Source organism: Hippocampus bargibanti, linkage group LG19, assembly GCF_051943395.1.
Source record: "Hippocampus bargibanti isolate YZ-2025 linkage group LG19, ASM5194339v1, whole genome shotgun sequence".
NCBI classification, from domain to species: Eukaryota; Metazoa; Chordata; class Actinopteri; order Syngnathiformes; family Syngnathidae; genus Hippocampus; species Hippocampus bargibanti.
The window spans coordinates 13,647,955-13,675,000 of NC_142752.1; the positions used below are offsets into that span (position 1 = coordinate 13,647,955).

The following is a 27,046-nucleotide window of genomic DNA, read 5'->3' on the forward strand; positions in this document are numbered from 1 at the left end:
TCTTGTCTGTGCTATGATTCCCTTTAGGCTCTCGTGAATGAGTGGGATGAGATGGAGAAAAAGAAGAGAGACCAAGATCAGCAGGAGGCTAGTCTGTACCGCAGCCGCAGTAAGCAGCATGGTACAGGACTAACTGAGGCACAGCAAGAGGAGAAGGACTTCAGATGTCTGTTCCCTTTATTTGACAAGGTATTCAGTTGAAATCTGATACTGCATTGTTTATAAATCACTTAATGCACAGGTGTCACAGTCAAGGCCCACGGGCCAAATCCGGCCCGCCACATCATTTTTTTCGGCCCGAGAAAGCAAATCAAACTTGTTAAATTCCATGATGATTGCTAAAATCTAAGCCACAATTTCATATTTTTGGATGTCAACCACAATAAAAGTCATTATTCTTGACTTCAGATTTGAAAACGAGTTATTCATTAATTTGCTGTGTGCTCTGAATGTAATGTTTGAAGGGATTTAAACATTCTAATGGGTTCCCCAAATTCATAACGGCCCTCGAAAGGAAACCATAACGACAATGTGGCCCGTGGCAAAAAATTACTTTGACACCCCTGACTTAATGGGTTGGAAATTTAATACAGTGATACCTTGGCTTACAAACTTAATTGGTTCCCAGACAGAGTGTGTAAGGCGAGTATGTATCCCAAAAATTAATTTCCCATAGGACACCATTAAAATGAGAATAAACCGTTCCCATGGTCCCCATTAAACATAATTTTCTACTTTCTAATTTTCTAAGCCTTAAAACTACACAAGATATACCTTATTTTATGTATAATAAATGTGCTACGGTATTATAATTAAATAAATAAACTGTACTGTATAATAAAGTTGTTTTATTTACCTTTGTGATGGTCATTGATGGCTTGATGGAATGGAGTGGCCGGTTTCATCATCATTAAACACTTGATGAGGAACATAGCCTTCTTCTTTCACTATCTTGAGGTATGATCCCTTGGAGGTGCTTTTCCTGCGACACATTTACCTTTTTCCTAATCAATTGGGTTTTGTTTAGCTTGGTTGATAGCTTTTTGCATCAGGTGTACAAAAGGCTTGTGCGGGTTATTTGTGGAGCCTGATTGATAGGATATTTTAACCTTCCAGTCTACACTCTGCATTTGAACGATCAAAGTTGAAACAAGTCCACATTTCACTGTTTTCTATCCATTTTCTCACCATTTCACTTTTGTTTTTTTTTATTTGTTTTGTTTCAAGCTCTGTCATCTCCCTTTCGTGTGTGTGTGTGTTTTCTCGCTCTCTCTCTGTCGTCTGCCTGTCTCTTTAATGTTTAACCCCCCCCCCCCCCCACTGCCACGTTCTTGACCAATCATGTGGCTTTAAACCGAAGGCGCCATTTTGTTTATGGGAGAACGGCCTCACTCTCTCTCTGACTGTAACCCCCACCCCCTCACTGCTGCGTTCTTGACCAATCACGTGGCTTTAACTGAAAACTGGAGGCACGGAATAGAGGACAAAACAGTCGGCCACCATTTTCTTGTTAGAACGGGCTCGTTCGCGAACGACACATCACTCATTGTGGCAGCTTCGTGTGTATCCCGAAAAATAGTTTGTATGCCAAGATAAAATTTTCATAAATGTGACGTTCGTAAGCCAGGGGGTTCGTAAACTGAGGTATCATTGTTTTCTATATTTGGGCCAATACGGTACTTGATACGTTCAATGCCAGAGAAATGACAATAAATCTATAAAGCTTTCCAGCAGCTCCTGTGTTTTGCTTTTTCTACTTTCATTTCTTTCATAACTTTGCTGCTGTGAAATGTAAATTTCTCCACTGCGAGACTAATAAAGGCAAATCCAATCCAATCCAATCCAAATGTCCACTAAATTTTAAGAGGTTATTCTGTATGTCCATTTTCCATCCAGGACTTTTCAGACATGTCTCTTCCAACCCTGGAGGGCCCCACTGATACAGACCGAGAGGAAGAAGAGCCCAGTGGTGGGCTAGATGAAAAAAGTTTTCTGTCAACTACTGCGATGACGACAGTCGTGCAAATTCATCAGCGCCTGTGTCTTGGTTATGCTCGGTCATTGTGGTACAGGGGCAAATCACCCAACAGTCAAAGCACTGACTTTATCAAGGCCCTGGTTTCTTCTTATAAAATTGCTGCCCCGTTGATTGCACACTTCTATCATCTAATTGGTGAGTGTCCTTACTTATTGTTTATTTAATCTGAATCAGAATCAGAAACCCTATTGAAGGTGTTACGATGTTATTCACCGATGCAAAAAAATACTGATAATATAAAAGTAACACTGTCATTGTGAAAATAATCACACACACACACACAGATTTTCACCTAGTGGTGTGCTTCAGGATTTTTATTTCAATTAAACAAATGTGCTTTGGCTTGAAAAAGATTGAAAAATATTGCACGAGATAGAGCTATGCGAAAGAAATACAATACATTCAATACAATGCAGCTTTGTTTACATAGAGCTTTCGCAAACACTGCAGTTGTGACAAAGCACTTTGTGCAAAAAATCTAAAGCCTGATCCAAAAATAATGGTTTTAGGTGCATTTTATGATGCAGAAAATACTGTGCACTTGCATTTCAACAAATACATACTACCAGTTCCCCCCAAAAAGGGTAAACGGGACATAATGTAAAACACTTTACATTATGTCCAAGAAATCAGAAGCCTGATCCAAAATAAGTCTGATAAAGCACACTGCGCTTGAGAAAATTTCAAGGACAACCGACACCATTTTTTTATTACCTAACTGACATCAGAACCTTTTTGTAGGATCTAAAATACCCCAAACACACAGGCTGATATTTTTAGTCAAACGCAAAACACCAAATAAAAATGACTAAAAGTTGCCCAAAACTGCCACTAATGAGCTCAAAACTGGAGAGATTCAGAAAGTCCCGCCCCAAGTTCGTGACGTCACATCAGGAAACTCCCTCACAAACTGCCTTGCTCCAGAATCAAAACAATGGCTTCAGAGAGTTCAGATTTGGAGAAGATGCTTTCTTGTTACTCATCCAGTTATGAATATGATTCCAATAGTTCTGAAGAGGGAAAGCATAAATGTTTGCATTCGATTAAAGAAGTCCTTCCATATCATTTTGAGGCGTCTGGACTCCAATCTAGCGCCCAGACAATGCACAAGATGGCGCCCAAGCTCCGTTGGAAATGGGCGGATATGTCTGCTGGGAATTTGTTTCTCACTCACTCACTCACTCACTCATCCCATGGCCTAGAAGGCCGTAGGGGTGACATGATGGATGTCTGGGCAGTCAGAGATCTCCAGCGCTCTCGGTCTTCAGCAGTTCGTAGCAGGGTGTGGAAGCTGCAGCCTGTCCATTCCTTAATGTTGTCCATCCAGCACTTCCTCTGTCTTCCTCTTCTCCGCTTCCCTTCCACTGTCCCCTCCGGGATGGTTTTGGATAGTGAGGTATGCCTTATAACGTGGCCAAACCAGGCCATTTTACGACGTTTCACCATTGAGAGTACAGGCTCTTGTTCTCCAGAAAGGGTGGTGACTAGCTGTCTGACGTAGTCATTTGTCTGGTGTTCCCTGTAAGATATATTGAGCATTCTTCTGTAGCTCTTATGCTCAAACGCCTTGATCCTGCGCTCTGTGTCTGCTGTAAGTGTCCAGCTCTCACAGCCGTATAACAAGGTGGAGAGTACTAGAGACTTGTACAGCCTGACCTTCACTGCAAAGCCGATGGTATTGCTCCTCCAAATTCTGGCCAGTCTTGTCATGGCTGATGTTGCTATTGCAATTCGTGATTTAATCTCCTTCGTGGAGCTGCCATCCTCACTCACAAAGGACCCAAGGTATTTGAAATCCTTCACCACTTCTAAGGTTTGCCCGTTCATTGTGATTTTTGGTGGTGTTGTTTTATTGTAGCTATTGACCAGTATCTTGCTTTTCTCTGCGCTTATTTGCATACCGTAACCCCTCGCTACCTTTTCCAGTCTGGTGACTTTTGTGTCAACTAGTATCAAATAGTAGTCTTGGTGCAACACACAACGATTCACCATCGCATTATTTATGTGTTTTCCTTCTAATTTCGCCATCAACACGATGTTTTCAAACCAAACAAAGGACCCAAAATGCATTGTGTGTCGCTTTCTCGGTCAGGGGCGTTCCTGACGTGAGTGTCACGTCAGGCATCGTCATCAACTCGAAAAAGAGAATATTCAGCGCGATATTCAGCGCGAGTCTTAAGACGTAAAATATAGCTATGTGCGGTGGACTCTTTGTATAATGTGCTCAGTGGAAGTCATTTAAAGTGATTTTATAAATTATGGATGCAACTTGTCCGGAGGTTTTGGTTGTCCTTTAATGCTTTTGGGCGTCTTATACTGCAGAAACTACAGAACTCTTGCATTTAAACAAATACACACAAGTATATGAGCCAGTTTGCCCCAAAGGGACTAAGGGGGTGTTTTTTTCAATATCTGCATGGTTTCTAAACTGTGCTCCATGATACAAATATACTGTTCATGAATAATTTTGAATTGGTCTAAATACTGTTCCCCTAACATTTGCAGAACCAAACCAGCAGTTTACAGGCAGTGCGCTGCTCTTGTCAACTCTCATCCAGAACACAGTGCAAGGCTCACCAGGAGCAAATAAGCTGGTTCTCAATTCAGAGGGGCCTTATGACTTTTATCAGCACCCCAATGTGAGTGAGGCCCGCCTCTGCCTTCCGATTCTGGAACAGATGAGTGTAGCTGTAAAGAAAAGGCTTGATGACTGGCCCGAGCACCCAGCGCTTGTGCAGGTCAGTGACGCATAAGAATTCCAACATTCCAGCATCCAACTTTAGAAAATGAAAGCTGTTTTCCTCTGGTGAATTGTATCACATATCATGTGGAATGAGGGTAACCAACATTATTTTTGAAATCTGCACATTGGCGTTTTCATGTTTATTATGTTTGTTAGTCATTATAAGTGCCTTGCATGCTGGGTCCGAGAGGAGAGTAATTCCATCTGTGCTGTATGTCATGCATATTAGCATATTTGACAATAAAGCTGACTTTGACTTTTGACATTTTTCAGCTGATTGTGGTGATTGAGAGGATCATGGGTTTTAGCTTGTCCTGTCCCATAGCAAAGTTTCTCAATGGCTTGGAGATACTACTGAGTAAAGCACAAGTAAGATCGGTTTGCAATTTGTTTGATATCACTAAACACTGAAAAGATGTGAACAGTATTCGTTAGATGGCCTATTTTATTAAAAGGACTATTTTCCATCTTATTTCATTTTTACCCTGTGTTTTAGTTTGTGTTTGTATTTTATCGTTGTGGTCCTACTGCTTGTCTTGAAGGACAAATGTTTGACAATTAGTTTTTCTTACTGCATCTAATACATATTTCGTATTATAATGTTTATCTGATTGCTTTTGCCAGGATTGGGAGAATAATGCCAGCCATGCAGTCTCCTTGCAGAACAACATAGCGCCGGTTTCGCAGCTCATTATCAAGTGGCACAAACTGGAGTTAAAGTAAGACAATCTAGTCCTGCAACCATTGCAGTTTTTTAATACAATGTGGCTGCCTTATTTTATTTGATACATTTTGTTTTCAGTTCAATACCGTATGATGTGTGTATATTTTATATATATATATATATATATATATATATATATATATATATATATATATATATATATATATATATATACAGTAAAGTCTCGTTATATCGATATTCAAGGGAGTCCGAAAAAATATCGATATAACCGGGACTATCGATATATCCGACCCTGTTTGCATGTAATTTTTCTCCTTGCATTCATAGAAATAGTATCGTAATAAGCAGTACTATCGATATAACGAGACTTTGCTGTATATATACAGTAAAGTCTCATTATATCGATATTATCTGGAGTCGGAAAAAATGTCGATATAACCGGATTATCGATATATCCGTCCTGCGCCGAACTGCATTGAAAGGGGGTGGGGGCAACACATAAATGGGGGATCTTTGATATGGCATGTAATTTTATCATTGGGTTCATGGATTGCGTATCTAGCATGCTTTTTGTACAGTAGTGAAGTGAAAAATAAAGTTGTGCATAAAATAAAAACGTCTTTACACTTTTTAATGACTATTTCCTTTCAAAAATGCAACCAATGCAAAATCCTCACGTTGTTCTATTCACACGAAACCACGAACGCCAGCATGTACAAATACAGTAAAGTCTCGTTATATCGATATCGGATATATCGATAGTCCCGGTTATATCGATACTATTTCTATGCACGCACGGAGAAAATTACATGCAAACAGGGTCGGATATATCGATAGTACCGGTTATATCAATATTTTTTCGGACTCCCTTGAATATCGATATAACGAGACTTTACTGTATATAAAAACAGTGATTGTTGCAAGCGATAAAGATATCTGAATGCAACACAATTAAATATATCGATGAAAAACCAAAACTGCAATGTTGATGAAGTATTCTGCTGCACGTCAAACTCTTTCACGATGGATTTGCTTGTTGGATTGTCCTCCACAGCCACTATTGCCTTGTACATTGTTCGGATATCACAATTCTTACGTTTCCCCATGGTTGAAATTGGTGTTGAAGAACAGTACTGTATATAAGCTTTGCTACGCCTTTTTTTTAAATTGTGCTCGCGTCGACAGACCAAAACACAGAAGCTGGTTACGTGACTGGGGCTTGGGAGGACCCGACAACGGGGTTCGAGAGAGTGCCTGAATCGAATGGCTGAGCTGTGGCGTAACAGCAGCTCCTGTTTTTATCTGTATGTGATAACTGCTACGTGTGTTATTAAAAAGACCGACCCGCTATAGCAGTGACTGCGCGCAACATTTGCCATGCTGAGGGGTATTACACTATGTTTCAGATGCTATTGCAGAAGTAATGAAAGACGTGAGCTCTGCTACAAATTTTTTTGTAGTGCTCGCTTATGACAAAAACGGAAGCCGGTTACGTGACAATATGGCATGTACAGTAATTTTCAAAGTCATCACGCTTCTTCAGACAAAACAATAAACATTGTTGCAAAAAACGATTGCATTCATATACAGTACAGTATACATGTAAATAACACTGCAACAGGGAAACTGCAACGCTTACATCTTATTATGCAATTTAAACAAAGATTCAATCTTCTTCTGCTTCCCATTTTCACCTTTTAATACAAACGATTCAATCTTGTTTAACATTTCTAAAAAAAACCTGATTCATTTTCTCTGGATTCTAAGTAAGAATATGTCTATAGCACCTTGCAACGCTTGTCTTTGTTGTAATAGGTGTATATTCAGTTGGTTCTTCATCCTCATCATCCTCGTCATTATGGGAATCTTCTGGGGCATACTTGACCAAGTCACGTGACCAAGTCAACCAACGGCGCGATCGATACAGATTTCGATAATGGTGGCACCGTATAGAAACCCCTAAGCAAATATCGATTTACGTTAAGTATCTTTTGTATCGATACAAACATAGCAACATGACCGGCGGGAGATGAAAAAGAGCACCGCTAGTAACCGGATTATCGGATTATCGTAATAACCATGAACGTACTAAACGGAACTAATTATACATAAAAACACTAGAAATGTGCACGGAAATGATATATACACACATATATATATATATATATATATATATATATATATACAGTAAAGTCTCGTTATATCGATATTCAAGGGAGTCCGAAAAAATATCGATATAACCGGGACTATCGATATATCCGACCCTGTTTGCATGTAATTTTCTCTGTGCGTGCATAGAAATAGTATCGATATAACCGGGACTATCGATATATCCGATATCGATATAACGAGACTTTACTGTATATAATTTCTCCTGCACAATTGTGTGTGTGTGTGTGTGTGTGTGTGTTTTGGGTTGATTGAGAATATAGTAGTTGTTAAATCATAAAATTACTCCTCAAAAATACAACTTGCCTAATAATTCTGCACACAGTGTACATACATACGAAAGGTAAACAAAGCCTTCTTCTGTTGCAGTTGTTGGTCAAGCAGCCTGGACAATGTTGTGAAACGACACACTAAGAAGTCCACGAAGCACTGGTTCTCTATCTACCAGCTCTTAGCAAAATATCTGGAAGATCAGATAAAGAATGCTAATACAGGTATGCACACACCAGATCAGTTTGGATTGGATTGGATGTACCTTTATTCATCTCACAGTGGAGAAATGTACATTTCAAAGCAGCAAAATTATGAAAGGGAAAGGAAAGAACGGAGTTTCTTAAGTGTTTTCGATGAAAAGGTTTCTTCAGCCGTCATCTGGAGTTCTTTGAAGGTGCCTGACGTTTCGCTTCTTATCCAAGATGCTTCGTCAGTGAACTAAAGTATTTTGCTGGTAGTTTCGACCCTATATATATATCCCTACTGTTCAGGCGTGGCGGTGCCGGACTCTGCTATGATTGGGGAGAGCAGAGGACTACTCCCTGCGGCTCCACTGATTTCTTCTACTGTCCTGACTGATTACTTCTATTGTCCTGCCTGATTACGGGGTCTACGACTGGCCTGATTGCCCCATTTGCCTCAGGGAATGCCTCAGGGAATAGTCCTCTGCAACCCCACCACCCGAGAGCAGAGACCTATCATAGCAGGGTCTGGACCTCATCCAGTGCCTACCTCATACAATGATGAGAGACAATAAATCGAATGACATGCCGGCTCAGACAGGTCTGCGTCAGGTGCTGGGGAACCAGACCAACTTGATGAAAAATGGGCTAATGGAACAAAGCGAAGATGGACGAGATGCGATAACATGGCCGGTTGGAATGCTACTACTCAAGCAACCCTAGTTAGAGGGGTTGCATGCAGAGAATGGGGACTGAATGGTTACTTCGAAACCCACAGTCACGGTTGACCACAAAACAACTAGTAGCTCAGTGTTGCAATATCCACAACACAAATTATGAAGTGAAGGCCCCCAGGCTGCCACATCAGAGGAAGAGGTTAGACCACAGATTGGGAGGCAAACCCCAATGAATGATGAGATTGGGAAGCCATCCCTAATGAATGAAATGCTGAGCTTCGCAGCAACTGACCTGAGAGATAGATCATGGCAAGATTGAAAACTGGGAAACCAAGAAACCGATTACAACGGCTATGTGAAGTACCACCTGAAAGTCTCATGGAAACTGTGAATGCAGCACTGTGAGTGATCCCAACCGGAACGATCACGGAAACCAAGGAGCTAATATACGCTTCAGCATCAGTGATCCTATAGATGCTTGGCTACAAGAGCAACCGTGAGAGCCACGAGATTCGTTACCCACCATGGAAAAGACGGTTGGAGGCTAAAATCAAGGCGGCTCGGTAAGATGTGAGTCAATTGACTTGAGTCCCAGAGAGGTGTGAATAAAAGGCCAATACCCAAGAGGTACACGCAGCTCACCATACCTGAAGCACTCGAAACTGCCAAACAAAGGCTCCAGGCCTTGTCCAGTCGCCTAAAGAGGTATACGAAAGAGAATGAGGCCATAAGAATAAACAGGCTGTTCGCAACACAACCTGCAAAAGTGTACGCTCAGTGGCAGGATTCTAACAGCAGAGCAGACCCGCCAAGGCTGGAAACTGAAAGATACTGAAATGAAAGATAAAAAATGAAAATGAAATGTAAATTTCTCCACTGTGAGACTAATAAAGGCATATCCAATCCAATCCGATACTGGAAAGGCATATGGGAGAAGGAGGTTGAACATAACAGCAGTGCACAATGGCTGGCGACTCTGAAAGAGGAGGACAGCAATCTCCCTGAACAGAACCCAGTTACCATCACAGCGGCAGGCATACAAGAATGAGTCTCAGGTATGAAAAACTGGACGGCACCAGGGTCCACACCTACTGGCTAAAGAAACTCACAGGACTGCACGAGCGCCTATCAGCACAAATGAACCAGTTGCTGATGGATGGGACTCACCCAGGATGGCTAACCAAAGGGCGAACAATCCTGATCATGAAGGGTTCAGTTCCTTCCAACTATCGGCCAATAGCCTGTCTCTCCACAACATGGAAGCTCATGTCAGGCAGTATTTGCGGCTAATATAAGTGAACACATGGATCAATACATGAGCAAAGCACAGAAGGGCATTGGTAGATATACTAGAGGTGCCAAACATCAGCTGCTGGTTGACAGAACAGTCGCACAAGATGGATCACTGAGAGCCTTCGTTGCAAACTCAATGAGGATGTGGAAAACCACACTTGAAGCCAATGGCAGCCACTAACGCAAGTGTCCATCAAATGTGGCATATACCAAGGTGATGCACTCTCCCCACTGCTGTTCTGCATAGGATTGAACCCCCTCAGCCAAATAATGGCCAAGACAGGCTATGGATATCGCCTCAGAAATGGAGCTACAATCAGTCACCTCTACATGGATGACATAAACCTGTATGCTAAGAGCGAAAGGGACATAGACTCCCTGATCCACACAACCATGATCTACAGCAGTGACATCGGGATGTCATTCGGGCTGGAGAAATGTAGTCGGATGGTGACTAAGAGGGGCAAGGTAGTCCACACTGAAGGGGTCTCACTCCCTGAAGGAACAATAGCAGACATTGAAAACAGCTACAAGTACCTCGGGATACCACAGTCCAATGGCAACCTCGAACTAGCAACAAGGGACGCGGCTACGACCAAATACCTCCAGCGGGTGAGGCAAGTCCTAAGAAGCCAGCTCAATGGCAAGAACAAGACCTGGGCAATAAACAGCTATGCCCTGCCAGTGATCAGATACCCTGCAGGATTAATAAGGTGGCCAAAGGAAGAGATTCAGACCACGGATGTTAAGACCCGAAAACTCCTCACCATGCATGCAGGGTTCCATCTCAAGTACAGCACCCTGAGACTGTACACTCGCCGTAAGGAACGAGGCCACGGACTAGTGAGTGTGAGAGCCACTTTCCAAGATGAAACATCCAAGCTCAATGAATACATTAAAGAGAAGGCTCCAACGGATGATGTACTCAGAGAATGTCTCAGACAATGGGGAACAGAGGAAGAGGTGCTGGAAGAGGGACAATCATGGGAGGAAAAGCCCCTACACGGGATGTACCACCGAACCATAACTGAAGTGGCTGATCTCAAGAAGTCCTATCAGTGGCTAGAGAGGGCTGGCCTAAAGGACAGCACAGAGGCACTCATCCTGGCTGCTCAAGAGCAGGCCCTGAACACCAGAGCCATAGAGGCACGCATATACCATACCAGGCAAGACCCAAGGTGTAGGTTGTGCAAAGAGGCACCTGAGACAATCCAACACATAACTGCAGGGTGTAAGATGCTGGCAGGGAAAGCCTACATGAAGCATCATAACCAGGTGGCTGGTATAGTCTACCGAAACATCTGTGCGGAGTATGGACTGGAAACCCCAAGGTCAAAATGGGAAACACCTCCCAAGGTAGTAGAGAATGACCGATCAAAGATCCTGTGGGACTTCCAGATACAGACTGACAAGATGGTAATGGCCAACCAACCTGATATCGTGGTCATAGATAAAGGGCAAAGGAAAGCCGTTGTTGTGGATGTAGCGGTCCCGAGTGGTGGGAACATCAGAAAGAAGGAACATGAGAAATACCAAGGGGTCAGAGAGGAGCTGCAGAGAGCCTGGAAGGCAAATGTGACAGTCGTGCTTGTGGTGGTCGGAGCACTCGGGGCAGTGACCCCCAAACTCGACGAGTGGTTCGCTTCAGATCCCGGGAACAACATCGGATATCTTGGTCCAGATATGCTGGGAACAGCACGGATACTGCGCAGAACCCTCAAGCTTTCTGGCCTCTGACCCAAGCTAAAATGCGGGACAGACACCACCCATGGGGGGTGAGACGAGGATTTATTTATTTATTTATATATATTTTTACAAACAAACCTTCTTGGCGTAAGGCTTCAACATCGGAAAGAAGGAAAATGGTGATGGCAGACGTGCGCCGCCAAGAGGAAGCTGAAAGAACTGCACAGGCTGTCTCTCTTGCCAAGCAGGGACAATGGATGAGGTGGGAAGGCCTGGAGAAGAGAAGGCTCAGCTGGAAGCATCTCTGGTAAATGGAGGCAAACAAAATCAGCTTCATCATCAGAGCTGTCAATGACATGCTCCCATCTCCAAAAGTCACGCCTATGGCGAAGATCCAACCTGTGACCTCTGTCGAACTCCAGGAACTCTCAAACACATCCAGGACCTGGAGGCACAACCAGGTCCTGAAGAGTTTGGCAGTTGTCCCTGAGAGCCAGAGGAATACCATCAACTCCTTGCCAATGAGAGCCACCACGTCCAGCACAGCACCATTGACTTTCATCCGAGAGGGACAGAAAAAGCCCAACCATCCTACTTCCAAACCAGAAGTTGGACAGCTATCCGGGGCCCGCGATTAGGGGATGCGGGTTGACATTGGCCAGCAATTGGTTTTCCCAGTGGAGATTGCAGCCACCACCCTCAGACCAGACTTGGTGCTCTGGTCCCCTTCACTTAAGGCTGTCTACATAGCAGAACTCACAGTCCCGTGAGAAAACTCTGTTGAAGAGGCCTATGAGCGCAAGAAGCTGCGCTACACAGAACTCGCAGTGGATGGGCAACAGCGGGGATGGAAAACCAAGGTATATCCAATTGAAGTTGGATGCAGAGGGCTGCTAAAAGACCTGGGTATCCATGGACAGGCTCTGCGGCACACAGGTCACTCTCTGAAGCGGCAGAAAGAAGCAGCCACTGGATCTGGATGAAGAGGAAGGACCCTTGTTGGGCTCATAGGTCAGCAACCTAAGACCCCCCCCACCTGCTTCTGAACATCTGATTGGGCATGGGACACAAGCGCAGGTGTGATCAACCTGTCGCTGGCCACCATCGATGAGGGTGTCTAGTGATTAAAAGGCCGAAACACCCAATGATTCTTTGGCACACTACTGACGATGTGTCCCAAATTCACAACCTCCCATCCCTGAGGCACAGCTCCCACACCACTGTCAACATCAAGGCTAATCTCATGTGAGGACCATCCATTGGCACAAATGGACAGAATAACATCACGTCCAGTGTTTCATGATTCTTTCTTCTTCTCTCTTATACATATACAGTAAAGTCTCGTTATATCGATATCGGATATATCGATAGTCCCGGTTATATCGATACTATTTCTATGCACGCACGGAGAAAATTACATGCAAACAGGGTCGGATATATCGATAGTCCCGGTTATATCGATATTTTTTCGGATTCCCTTGAATATCGATATAACGAGACTTTACTATATATATATATATATATATATATATATATATATATATATATATATCAGAATCAGAATCATCTTTATTGCCAAGTATGTAGAACACACAAGGAATTTGTTTCCGGTAGAACACGCTGCACTAGTATCGTCGTAAAAAAAAACTGCTAAGTGGCACTATACAGTTCCATTTTGGCTACTGTTGAAAGAGTTCAAAGAGTTAATGGCTTTGGGGAAGAAGCTGTTTAAATGTCTGCTGGATTTGGTGCGCATGGATCGGTAGCGCCTGCCTGAGGGGAGTAGCTGGAAAAGGTGGTGGGCAGGGTGCGGAGGGTCCAGTAGGATTTTCCGCGCCCTAGTTTGGATTCTTGCGGTGCGCAAGTCCTCGAGAGTGGGTAGGGCGGTGCCAATGATTTTTTCCGCCGTCCTAACTGTCCGTTGAAGTCGGATTTTGTCCATTTTTGTGGCGGCCCCGAACCAAACGGTGATGGAAGAACACAGGATGGATTCGATGACAGCCGTGTAGAAATGTTGCAGCACCTCCTGTGGCAGGCCATGCTTCTTTAGCAGCCTCAGGAAGTACATTCTCTGTTGGGCCTTGTTCAGGATAGAGTTGGTGTTGACCTCCCACTTCATGTCCTGGGAGACTGTGATTCCCAGGAACTTGAAGGTCTCAACGGTTGACACAAGGCAGTTGGATAGTGTGAGGGGTAGCTGTGGTGATGGATGTTTCCTGAAGTCCACGATCATCTCAACTGTCTTCAGCGTGTTCAGCTCCAGGTTGTGACGGCTGCACCAGAGCTCCAGCTGCTCCACTTGTTGTCGGTACGCAGACTCGTCGCCGTCTTTGATGAGACCGATGACCGTGGTGTCGTCTGCGAACTTTATGAATTTGACAGCTGGGTGCGTTGAGGTGCAGTCGTTCGTGTAGAGAGAGAAGAGCAATGGAGAGAGGACGCATCCCTGCGGGGCTCCAGTGCTCGTGGTTCGTGTTGTGGATTATATATTTCCCAGTCGGACCTGTTGTGTCCGTCCTGTCAGGAAGCTGAGGGTCCACTGGCAGATCGTGGGGGACACACCAAGCTGGAGAAGTTTGGGGATGAGGAGTTCTGGGATGATGGTATTGAACGCAGAGCTGTAGTCCACAAACAGGATCCTTGCGTAGGTTCTTGCGTGTGTATATATATATATATATATATATATACACTAAGCATCTTGGATAAGCAGCGAAACGTCCGACGACACCTTCAAAGAAGTACAGATGACAGTTGAAGAAACCTTTTCATCGATGGACCACTCCTGTATGACTGAGAGCTTACACAGACATATTTCTTAACTCTTTCCTCCATAGCAGGCATTTTGCATTTCTTCCCCACAGCCTACAGAGCATGCAGCCTAGCTTTGTAGTGTGCTCCCTGAGTGGATTCAGCAGGAAATTCATAACTAACATGTGTGTTCAAATAAACTGTTATAACTTCTTTATTTGTTGTTCAATCTTTATGTAACTTTCAGTACACTTTCATAACATATAATAGAAATAGATAGTGTTTTGTGAAATTGATTGAAGTTTTAGAAAATTATTGCAATATTAATGAAGATTTTTTTTCCAAAACCTCTAAATTACAACAAAATGCATTCACAACAAATGAACCAAGAATGTATTTAAAATAATTCAGGATGTTTTTATTTGTGGTATGGTTTAAAACATGGAATGCATAGGTTCACCTTGGATTGCTCACAACCTGCTCTTGGCTCGCGACAAATTTTCTTCTTTGCATACTCTTTACATGTTCTCTTTTTAGCCAATTCTACTGGCAAGGGCAACAGTGTCATTCTCCTTCATGCATTCTCTTTTTCTTTTCCTGCTGTAATTGCCAAACAACTGATGAGCTAAGTTTGTCCTGAATTCTAACTGAGTCCTTTTTCAGAGGCGACCTGTTCTGGTTTTCACTTGATGGTTTGGAGAGAGTTTTATCAGTATGAATCCATTGCAAATACAAATATCCACTCGAAACCAGAACATGTATTTCCACCATTTGAGTGATTTCCTAGATATAGCGCATGAAGCACGTAGTTGACCAGCCTGAAAGTATTTGAATGGTGATAGAAGTTCATCAATGCAACATTCACGACTGTGTCAGATGCCAAAATGTCTACATCAACATGGTCATCTATTTTATTTTCATCAGGATCTGGAAAGATATACAGTACATGGGTATTTTAGGAAAAAAAACATGTGGACCTCCGTTTCAATAATCATATTGAGAATGCAAAGCAATGAGGTACAGCTGTTAGTGGAAAACACGCCATTCACTTACAATTATTCGCATCGGGTACCAAGTCAGGATCAACAATATCATCATGAAAATAGCGTTAGCGTTGGAATGTTCCGAATTCGGGACACTCCTTATTTTTAATATTTCTCGGTAAATAAACAAGTTAGCGTTTGTTTATGTGCAGTATTCAGTATTAAGGTAAACCTCTTCTGAATAGCTCATAAAATAGTTACAACATATACTTACGTGGTATTTCATCCATGACGAAAAATAGAAGGCGCTTTGAAGATGGAGGAGAGCACATTGTGTTGCGCATGAAGGAGATGATGTCACTGACGCTCTTAAAAGCAAAGTTGCATATAATCTGTTTGAAAGGGACATGTAACGCATCAGTTTCGGCACTTGAACTCTTACCTTTCATTTTCTCGATCTAGCAGCCAATCGTCTGTAAAGGGTTAACATCTATTCAGGGCCCGCCTGTAGTCGGCATCCGGCATTATTTGCTATCGCTTCAGCCCGACTGGAGGCGTGACTTGGGATACACGGAAGTAAAAACACAACGACTGTAGTCGTTTGCCGGGAGGAATTATTTATGTGCTGTTTCATAAGTAATAATAATAACAATAAAAGAACCATACGACTGGATGATGACTGCCCCTACCCTCCTCTTAAACCATTTAGGCCTGTTGCTTTGTGACCATTTTCCATTGAATAACATTCTTGTCCTGTGTAGGCGAAGACTTGGGAGGTTTGTCCCTCTCCTCGTTATCCTCCACATTACAAGCCTTCATGGAGGGTTCAAGCCTGGGTGAATTCCATCCCCGCTTGGCCATGTTACTTAGCTTTCACTGTCACTTCCTTGTGCTTCCCACTCAGCCTGGACAAGGTGAGCTCACCCTTCTCTTTGTCACCACTGTGTTTACATTCTGCATGCACAATTACAGTGATACCTGGGTTTACGAACCCCTTGCCTGATGAACTTTTTGGTTTACGAACGTTAAATTTATTAACATTTTACCTGGCATACAAACTATTTTTCGGGATACACACAGAGCTGCCACAATGAGTGATGTGTCGTTTGCGAAAGAGCGCGTTCTTCTACAAGAAAATGGCAGCCGGCTTGTTTTGGTCCTCTATTTCCCACCCCCAGTCGTCGGTTAAAGCCACGTGATTGGTCAGTGAGGGGGGGGTTAAACATTAAAGAGACAGACAGAGACAGAGTGAGAAAAAAACACACATACGAAAGGGAGACGACAGAGATTGAAACAAAAAAAAAAACAAAAGTGAAAAAAGACAAAAGTGAAATGATGAGAAAATGGATAGAAAACAGTGAAATTTTGACTCGTTTCAACTTTGATAGTTTCAAAGTAGATTGTAGACTGGAAGGTTAAAATATCCCATCATTCAGGCTCCACAAATAAGCCGCACAAGTCATCTGTACACTTGATGCAAAAAGCTGTCAACCCTGCTAAACAGAACACATTTGACTAGGAAAAAGGTAAAATTATCGCAGAGAAAGCACCTCCATGGGATCAGTCCTCAAGATAGTGAAAGTAGAAGGCTATGTTCCTCATCAAGTGTTTAAAGCTGATGAAACCGGCCACTCCATTCCATCAAGCCATCAACGACCATCACAAGGGGAAATAAAATGACTTTATTGTGTAGTACAGTTTATTTCTTCAATTATAATACCAGAACACATTTATTATACTTAAATAAGGTATATTTTGTGTAGTTTTAAGGCTTAGAAAATTAGAAAGTAGAAAATTATGTTTTATGGGGACCTGGGAACGGATTATTCTCATTTTAATGGTTTCATTTGGGAAAATAATTTTTGGGATACACGCTTTTAGCCTTACACACTCTGTCTGGGAACCAATTAAGTTCATAAGCCAAGGTATCACTGTATTACCTGGAAAACTTCCACTACTCTTGGTTTGGACAACGATGAGAATAAATCATTCCTCCAAACCCGAAGACCCCAAAATTGTATTTTGACCTTGAATCACTAAAACGAGTTGATGATGACTTGTATTTTTATTATTCGAAGCACATATTTTCATCTGGTTTGTTTGACTGTTTGAAGCAAAGTAGCCATCATTAATATTGACCTATCCTTCCAGTTACGTTGTCAAATCTTCTGTGGAACCTACACAAATATTACAGTCAATTTTCAGACGGCATTCGGAACAAAATTGGACAACTCAGAGAGCCGATTGAGAAGGAGCTAAAGGTACATTATTTTTAATATTTTTTACATATTACCATATTTTTAACATTAAAAGGCGTTCTGTATTATGAGGTGCACCTTCAATAAATGGCTAATTTAGAATTTGTATTCATACATTGACGCACTGCATTATTAGATGCAAACTATAATACATTCACGAGATAGAACTACGCTCAAGGAAATGCCAACAGAACAATCAGATGTCAACAAAACATTAAAACAAATCTGAGAGAGTTCACTTAAAGGACAACCAACGCCCCGGACAAGTTGTGTCCATAATTTGTAAAATCACTTCAAATGACTTCTACTGAGCGTATTTTACTAGGATTCCATGGCATATAGCTATATTTAAGTTTTAAGACTTCCGCTGAATATTCAGGAAGTCTTATTTTCGAGTTGATGACGATGCTTGACGTGACGTCGCGTCTGGAACGCCCATGACCGAGAAAGCGACACACAATGCATTTTGGGTACTTTGTTTGGTCTGAAAACTTCGTGTAGATCCGTGTTGATGTCGAAATTAGAAGGAAAAAACATAAATAACGCGATGGTGAATCGATGTGTGTTCCACTAAGACTACTATTTGATACTAGTTGACACAAATTCCCAGGAGACAAATCAGCCCATTTCCAACGGCACTTGGTCGCCATCTTGCGAGTTTTCGGGGACGCTACATTGGAGTCCTGATGGCTCGAACTGGTCCGGAAGGACTTCTTTAATCGATTGCAAACATTTATGCTTTCCTCTTCAGAACTACAGTGGGGCCTCAGTTTACGAACACCTTGCCTTACGAACTTTTCGGTTTACAAACGGGAAATTTATGAAAATTAAACCTTGGATTAAGCACTACTTTTCGCGATACACACCCCTCACCACGGCTGGCGGAGTAGTCTTCAGCGGAAGAACACCAAAGCACACGAACGAACAGCTCCCCAGCCGGCCTCCCTTTCCACACACCCTTTCTATGAGTGCACATGTCAATCGTCTTCAATGATACTTTTGCTTTTCTGGGACCGAAAAAGACCCTACCACAGGCTCATGTTCAGCCGAAGAAGACACAAAACAAAATTACAGTCAAGGAAAAGAAGATCATTGAGAAACACGAACGAGGTGTGCGTTTGTGGCGTCACATGTGCGCACCGCGGCTTTGATGTGAATCTCAGCCTGACACATTTCCCACGCTGTGTGTCACTTACCCGAGAGTAACTTTCTACTACCATTCTACAAATAAAGAGCCCGGAACCGACATGCTAAGTCGACTATTGCTACGCAAAGGCGTTATTTACTCGATGCTTTCACGTGACTAATGACACGGAACTTGTCACGTGCGAGTTGACAGCTGGGGCGGGGTGTCCGCTCTCGACCTCCGCCAGCTGCTGTCAATCCGCTGATAACCAATACTGGGACATTTCAACGAGTCGCTGTCACCTCACCAGTGACATGATTACGATGCCTCGCCAGTGTCTTGGACTTGCCAGCACAGGAGTTTGCTTCGCCCGAGGTGATTGTTAGCCGCGACGTGACAGTATCATTGTGTTCAGCTGATAGAAAAGGCTTGGCATGATGTTACCCTTCGATCCTTGAAAGCAGCATGGAAAAATTTATGATGTGCAGGCTTTTATTGAACAATTCCATCCAGAAAAGACTGTGGCTATGAGAATCATCAACATGATGAATGATTATGAGATGCCTCAGTTTCGTAAGACCTTACAAGTCAGCAACAGGTGTCAATTCAGAGCCATCAACGACCATCACAAATGTAAATAAAGTGACTTTATTATACAGTGCAGTTTATTGCTTTCATTACAATAGAATAGCGCATTTATTCTGCATAGAATAAGGTATGTTGTCTGGAGTTTTAAGGCTTATTTAGTTGAAAATTATATTTTATGGAGACCTGGGAATGGATTATTCTCATTTTAATGGTTTCCCATGGGAAATTAATTTTTGGGATACACACTTTTCGCCTTACACACTCTGTCTGGAAACCAATGAAGTTCGTAAGCCAAGGCCCCACTGTATTTTAATCATATTAATGACTGGATGAGTAACAAGAAAGCATTTTCTCTGAATCTGAAGCCATTGTTTTGATTCTAGAGCAAGGCAAGACGGCCTGGCGTGATGTCACGAATAAGGGGGCGGGACCTTCTGAAACTGAAACTTTCTGATGTCATTTTGAAGTAGTTTTGGGACACTTCAAGTTTTGCATTTGACTAAAAATATCAGCCAGCCTGCGTGTTTTGGGTATTTTAGATTCTATAAAACGTTTTTTTCTGATGTCAGTTCGGAAACAAAAAATGGTGTCGGTGTTCCTTTAACCAACAACAAGTAATAACATTGAACTTTGAACTCTCATGCTGCTGCTCGATTTCAATTTTCAACTGCTTAATCGATCACCTTATGTTTGAACTCTGTGTTGGAAGCATTTCTCTCGCAAAGAGCCATTTTGGGGGTCAAAATATTAGCGTAATGACCCTACATCAGGTGCATTGAATTTTAAGGTGGACTGTGAGCTTTTATGTGCGCCTTTTAGTGTGGAAAGTATGGTGTATTCGAAAAAGATGTTAAATATAATGAAATCACAACAATTAATTACGACCATTTCAATTTCATTCATTTTAGGATTTTGTCAACATCTCCAAATGGAATGATGTTAGTTTCTGGTCTATCAAGCAGTCAGTGGAAAAAACACATCGGTAAGAAATTTTGTCCCAATGGCTGCAATATTTTTCTCACATTTTTCTTTAATATTTAAGTTTATTCCCAAGTACTTGCTCCATGTTTTTGTCTAGGACCCTCTTCAAGTTTGTCAAGAAGTTTGAGGAGATTCTGAATGGCCCCTCTGTTACTGTTCTAGTAGAACAGAAAAGCAGCATCTCTCCTGACAGTACTGATGTACATTCAAATGAAACACCCATTCATCGGATTCATCAGCTACTCAAGCAAGCCCTGCCAGGAAAGAACATAGACCAACAGGTTGGATCTTCTCTTGTATTGTACTCATTTCGAATTTGTACAATGAATTTAGTGAATTAATGATGCTCTGTGGATTTCAGAACCAGGGTCAAGTAAAAGGGGTCAAGTTGGAGTCACTGCAAGGACGTCTGCCCGTTTTGGTCAGAAAGATGAAGAAAATATGTGTCCAATATGTCGAGAAACACCCAGCAATGGAGCTCACTGAAGATATCGACGTCTTCACAGGTAACCTACATGGATTTCAGATCAAAGGGTGTTTTTATATATACTCCATAAAGTATCATCATTGTTTTTTTTTGTGTATTTTCCTCACCCTTTCCATGGGCTCCACTCCACTTTTCAACAAAATATCAGAATGTATTATTTAAAATAACTTTGTGATAGTACTCACCGTTAACATGAATGGTTTTCCGTTCCTCGTGATTGGTAAAAATCCAGGCAAACGATCGGAATGAAACTCAATTTGCCGGTCCAGAGGCGAAGTTACTGCTAGCTAGCCTGCACACGGCTCATAAGCTTCCACACTTGCTATCTGCAATCTACTTCTCGCAGAAGTATGTTGATGTTAACGTTAACATGGGGCTTGTTAAAATGTCACTGACATTCGACTCTTTCATCGATGGTATTGTTTCATTGCAAATTAGAATCAGAACATTTTCTCTCCTCTAATGCTCCGGAGCATTCACACTGAAGTGCACTAGTTGGGCGTTTACCTGTTTCAACTTGACGGCCACTATCATCCAACCAAAATGGCGCTTTCAGCCATTCTAGGTCAGTGTCATCCAATCAAAATTGCGCTTTCCGCCAACTGCAGCCCCAACGGGAAATGAACGGCGAAAAAAACGACAATATGTATTTAGTTTTATCGGCGAGCCATATGCAATCATCAAAAGAGTCATATATAGCTCGCGAGCCATAGGTTCCCGACCCCTGATCTATGGCCTGCCAAAAATACATAAAGAAGGGTTCCCCCTCAGACCCATTGTTTGTAGCATTGACTCCTCTACATACAATGTAGCCAAATATTTAAAAACTATCTTAGCTCCGTTGGTTGGTAACACAGAATATCACGTAGAGAACACCACAGGGTTTGTAGAGGGGATCAAAGACCTCATATTGGAACCTGAGGAAACTTTGGCATCATACGATGTGACTTCCCTCTTTACATCCGTCCCAACCCCAGCAGCAGTCTCAGTGGTGAGGACGAGACTGCTGGCGGCTGTTTCTCTGCATGAAAGAACCAAACTTAAACCGGATCACTTCTGCCAATTATTGGAAATCTGCCTTAATACTACGTATTTTCAATTTCAGGAGAAATTTTATAAACAAATTCATTGTTGTGCTATGGGCTCACCAGTTTCACCCATAGTGGCTAATCTTTACATGGAAGAGATGGAGAAACAGGCCCTCACATCCTTCCCGGGTACAAAACCTAGATACTGGTTTAGATATGTGGACGATACTTTTGTCATAATTAAAAAATAAGAAATTCCTTCACAGATCACCTCAACTCTGTAGACATCAACATTAAATTTACTCGTGAGGACATTAAAGAGCACCAACTCGCCTTCTTGGATTGTAAAGTAATTATAAAAGAGGCCAGACCGCTAAAAACAGAAGTCTTTAGGAAGGCTACGCACACTGACCAATACTTACTTTTTGACTCTAACCACCCTTTAAAACACAAACTAGGAGTTATCAGAACCCTCCAGCATAGGGCTAAACTAATACCAACTAACATTGAAGGTAGAGAAAAGGAGTCAAAACATATCAGGAGAGCACTCACTAACTGTGGGTACCCTCAGTGGTCATTCAACAAATGTCAGAAAGAAAGAATAGGGAATGAAACCAATAATTCTCAAGATACAAAAAGGAGAGGAGTAGCAGTACCTTTCATTGCAGGAGTTTCTGAAAAATTACAGAGTCCTTTGGCAACATAAAATTCCTACTTATTTCAAACCGATAAACACGTTAAGGCAAAAATTAGTGCATCCAAAAGATAGGCTACCAAATGAAAAACAAAGTAATGTAGTTTATTCCATACATTGTAAGAAAGAACATTGTAAAGAACAGTACATTGGGGAGACTCAACAAATTCTAAAAAAAGATTTTATCAACATCGCAGGGATAATACAAGTGGGCCTCAATCGGCATTACATTTGCACCTAAAAGCTAGCAACCACTCATTTGACGACAATGAGGTTAAAATCTTAGCGAAAGAACATAGATGGTTTGAAAGGGGGGTAAAAGAAGCGATTCTTATTAAACAACGAAATCCTTCATTAAACCGGTCTGGTGGGGTGAGGTTCAATTTGGATCGTTCATACAATAGCCTGCTTAGGCAAAACAGGTTAGGCAACATTCATAATGCTGATGAGGTGATACCGGTGGGAGTGGGGGAAATAGGCCAGTCGTTAGTCAGGAATGTAGAAACAATCAGTGGGGCCACAGGGAGGGGTCCTCTGCTCCCCCAACCTGAGAGTAGCGACCTATCATAGCTGTGTCCGGCGCCGCCATGTCTGGACATTAGTGATATATAAATAGGGCCGATACGACCAGTCAGACTTTAGTTCGCTGACAAAGCCTCTTGGATAGGAGGCGAAACGTCCGAAACCTTCAAATTTGTACAGATGACGGCTGAAGAAACCTTCTCATCGATGGACCACTCTTGTACGACTGAGAGCTTACACAGACGTATGCCATAAATAACCAAAATATCATGTCTTTCATTAGTTTTGGTGTAAAGAAGCACAAGAACGTTAGGAAAATGATTATATTTCATTAGCATTCCTTTTACACATTTCGTTTCATGAACAAATGTGCAATTTACTTCTTTTTTTTAATTGACATTTTTGCGAACAATTAGAAAAGGAAAACATGGTCACATTGAGCATCATCTGATCCAGACATCAAAACAAAACTGGGATCACATAACCATCTCATTAAACGTTTTGCATTTCATTTCAATTCTGCTGGTGCAATGTCCTGTTCACTGTGCCATATACAAAAGAAAAGTTAACGAATAAAAAATGAAGAAATAAGAGAAAAAATAATACAAATAAAATAATAAATAATAATAATTAGAGTAGCAATAATTAACATATTTGATCTTGAGTGGATTGGGGTTCATTGGTTATCTTAAATGTCTTTATAAGCACTTAGGTTGCTGTAAAATTTTCCCAGGTATCCCATTGTCTCTCAAATTTCTCTCGCTCGCCTCGGACTATAAAAGTAATCTTTTCCATTTCATAAATTTCACCCACCACCTTAATCCAGTCGTTGACCGTTGGGGGTTCTTTTGTTAGCCATCTCCTCGTGATTGCTTTCTTGCTTGCTAACAGCACGATGTTATGTATGTATTTCTGGGCAGAGTTAACAATTAAATTAGGTTCCAGTCCCAGATACAGGGCTTCAAAGGTTGGAGGAACCAATTTTCCCACAATTCCACCCATTGTTATACTTGTCTCTTTCCAGTATTTGGAAATGACCGGGCATTCCCAAAACACATGATAGTGTGACACTTTGTTATTGCCACTGGATCTCCAGCAAGCTGTACTCGATCCTTGTGCATGCCCTTGAGCCGGTACTCTAAAAAATCTGACAAGGTTCTTCCACCCAAATACTTTCAAAGAGTGAGCAGATGTACAATTCCATTGCTGTGCTATTATTCTTTCCCATGCTTTCCGTTGAATTGTAATGCCTCCCTCCTCCGACCACTTGTTCTATATATACATTATTTCTCCTCCTTCCAATTCCTGCAATCCTTTGTATATTTTCGATATAATTCCTCTTCCAGGTTTTGACATATATGTTAATAGAAATATCTTAATTAAGCCGAAACCACTTTGTTGGACCCATCCTTTGTGTAGGTTTCTCTCTAAATAGTGTCTTAGTTGAAGGTATCTATAGGTGTCTTGATTACTCAGTCCATGTCGTATCGCTCCCTCCTCAAGGAGGTCTCTGTAAATCTTTAACCCTTTTCCATCCCATTTTTGAAACCCTGCATCCGTTCTATATGGTAAAAATTCGGAGTCAAATCCAAGCCATTTTAGAAGTTGATATGGGCTATTGTCTTTATCTTGTTTTAATATTCCATGCCACACCTTGATTGAGGTTTTAATCCAAGGGTTGACACTTTTAGGATAATTGGTTAATCCGGGTCTCCAATAATTGCTTGCAATGGGATTTCACTTGATATCTGGCATTCTATGTCTTTCCACTTCGCCCTGTATGATGGGTTACAGATATTGACCAAAATATTTCTATGTGTTGCCTTATAATAATTCATCATGTTTGGTAGGGAGAGGCCTCCTTTACTTTTCATCAATTGTAGAATCTTGTATCTAATTCTAGGTCTCTTCCCGTTTCAAATAAATTGTGATATTACTTTGTCCAACTCTTGGAATCTATCCTTGGGTATGTCTATTGCTAAAGTTTGAAATAGATAGTCTGGGCAACACGTTCAGTTTGATTGCTTCCACTTTTTGTAATATTCCAAGGAATGGAACCAGATTCCATCTGATCAAGTCCGCTTTAATTTGGGCAAGGAGAGGGTACTTTTCAGTCAAAATTTTATCTAGGTCTTTTGGAATATTCACGCCCAAATATCTGATCCTCTCTGTGTCCCATTTCAGGGCGACTTATCTTTTGTCACCTTGCTCGAAGAAAAATTAAATGACAATATTTATAGATGTTAAGTTTGTATCCCGACAATCCTCCATATACCCTGATGGTCGAGAACAGTTCCGGTAGACAGGTAGATGGCTTTCCCAAATATATTAATATATCATCCGCGGATAGGGCTACTTTGTGGGTATCTTGTCCAACAGTTATACCCTCGATCTCTTCTTTTTGTCTTATCCATTGACTTAGATGTTCTATAAAAATGGCAAATAATAGTGGGGAAATAGGGCAACCCTGTCGGCATCCCCTCTTTAGCCCGAAAAAGTCAGTTGATCCTCCATTTATCCTCATTTTTGCTATCGGCCTATAATATAAAGCCCGTATAATTATGATGAAGTTATCATTGAATTTAAAGGACAACCGACGTCTCCGGACAAGTTGTGTCCATAATTTGTAAAATGGCTTCAAATGACTTCTACTGGGCCTATTTTAATAAGATTCCACCGCATATAGCTATATTTTACGTTTTAAGACTCACGCTGAACATTCAGGAAGTATTGTTTTTGAGTTGGTGACGAGTCCGTACGTGACGTCAGAAAAGGACCGCCTCCTCACCGTAAAAAAGACACATTGTAGCGTCTTTCCATCACGTCAATGTATTTTGCTGTACTGTTTTTTTTTTTAAACCATGTTTTACACCCAAAAGCCGCCAGCAGAGGGAGGCAAACTCCATGGAAAGATAGTATCAGCCTGTAGAAACGAGCTGATTCATTCTCACCGGAGCTGGTCGCCCTTTTTCTGCCTCTTCTTGGGTGAGACTCCCCCCCCCGTTTGCCTCAAAATGGCCCAAATAAATTCTTAAATCGATTGCAAAACTTTGCTCATCAGGACTATTTGAATCATATTCATAACTGGATGTGTAACAAGAAAGCATATTCTCTGAATCTGAAGCCATTGTTTTGATTCACAAGCAATGCAATATGTCTTGGCGTGACGTCACGAAAGGGGGGCGGGACTTTCTGAAAATGCCCAATTCGCAGCTCAATTTTTTTGCAGATTTTGGACACTTTAAATCATTTTTATTGGTGTTTTGCATTTGACTAAAAATATCATACTGCATGTTTTGGGTATTTTAGATGCTATAAAACATTTTTCTGGTGTCAGTTAAAAAACAAAAAAGTGACGTTGGTTGTCCTTTAAATGTCCGTAGTACCTTGTATAAGTATGTCCAGTTGACAGAGTCAAAAGCCTTTTCTGCATCTAATCACAGCAAAACGGCTCCTAAATCGTGTGGCTTTATATGAGCAATTATGTGAAGAGTTCTTCGAATATTATCTATTGTTTGTCCTTGTCTAATAAAACCGGTCTGGTCTAAATGTATGATTTCTGGAAGTATCGATTCGAGGCGCCTTGCTAGAATTGATGTAAAAAGTCTTGGTTGTAAATAATCTTGGTTCAAGATACTAAGAGGGCGGTAGTTTGGACATTCGGTTTTATCCTTCCCATCTTTTGGTATCAAGGCTATGTTCGCCTCTCTCCAAGAAGGGGGAATGGTTCCATTCGCTAAGGCCCAATTGAATGTTCTCAGTAATATTGGAGATAAGATGTCACAATAAGTCTTATACCATTCAGCGAGGAAGCCGTCAGTGCCCGGGCATTTATTTAGCTTTAGTTGGGAAATAGCCTTCTGTAGTTCACCTATAGTCACCTCA

The 27,046-nt window shown here is 41.7% G+C and overlaps 1 protein-coding gene across 1 annotated transcript in view; it reads left to right on the forward strand.

The window, feature by feature from the left end:
• Positions 1 to 27,046, forward strand: part of mdn1 (midasin AAA ATPase 1) — a 252,083-nt gene that overhangs the window by 147,855 nt on the left and 77,182 nt on the right. Inside the window, exons 64-74 of the mRNA XM_089022040.1 lie at positions 28 to 189; positions 1,897 to 2,173; positions 4,544 to 4,776; positions 5,055 to 5,150; positions 5,406 to 5,500; positions 8,005 to 8,129; positions 16,239 to 16,391; positions 17,629 to 17,738; positions 20,358 to 20,431; positions 20,528 to 20,711; positions 20,792 to 20,936. Of these exons, the coding sequence (XP_088878166.1) occupies positions 28 to 189; positions 1,897 to 2,173; positions 4,544 to 4,776; positions 5,055 to 5,150; positions 5,406 to 5,500; positions 8,005 to 8,129; positions 16,239 to 16,391; positions 17,629 to 17,738; positions 20,358 to 20,431; positions 20,528 to 20,711; positions 20,792 to 20,936 (1,654 nt within the window). The remainder of the gene's footprint in view (positions 1 to 27; positions 190 to 1,896; positions 2,174 to 4,543; positions 4,777 to 5,054; positions 5,151 to 5,405; positions 5,501 to 8,004; positions 8,130 to 16,238; positions 16,392 to 17,628; positions 17,739 to 20,357; positions 20,432 to 20,527; positions 20,712 to 20,791; positions 20,937 to 27,046) is intronic.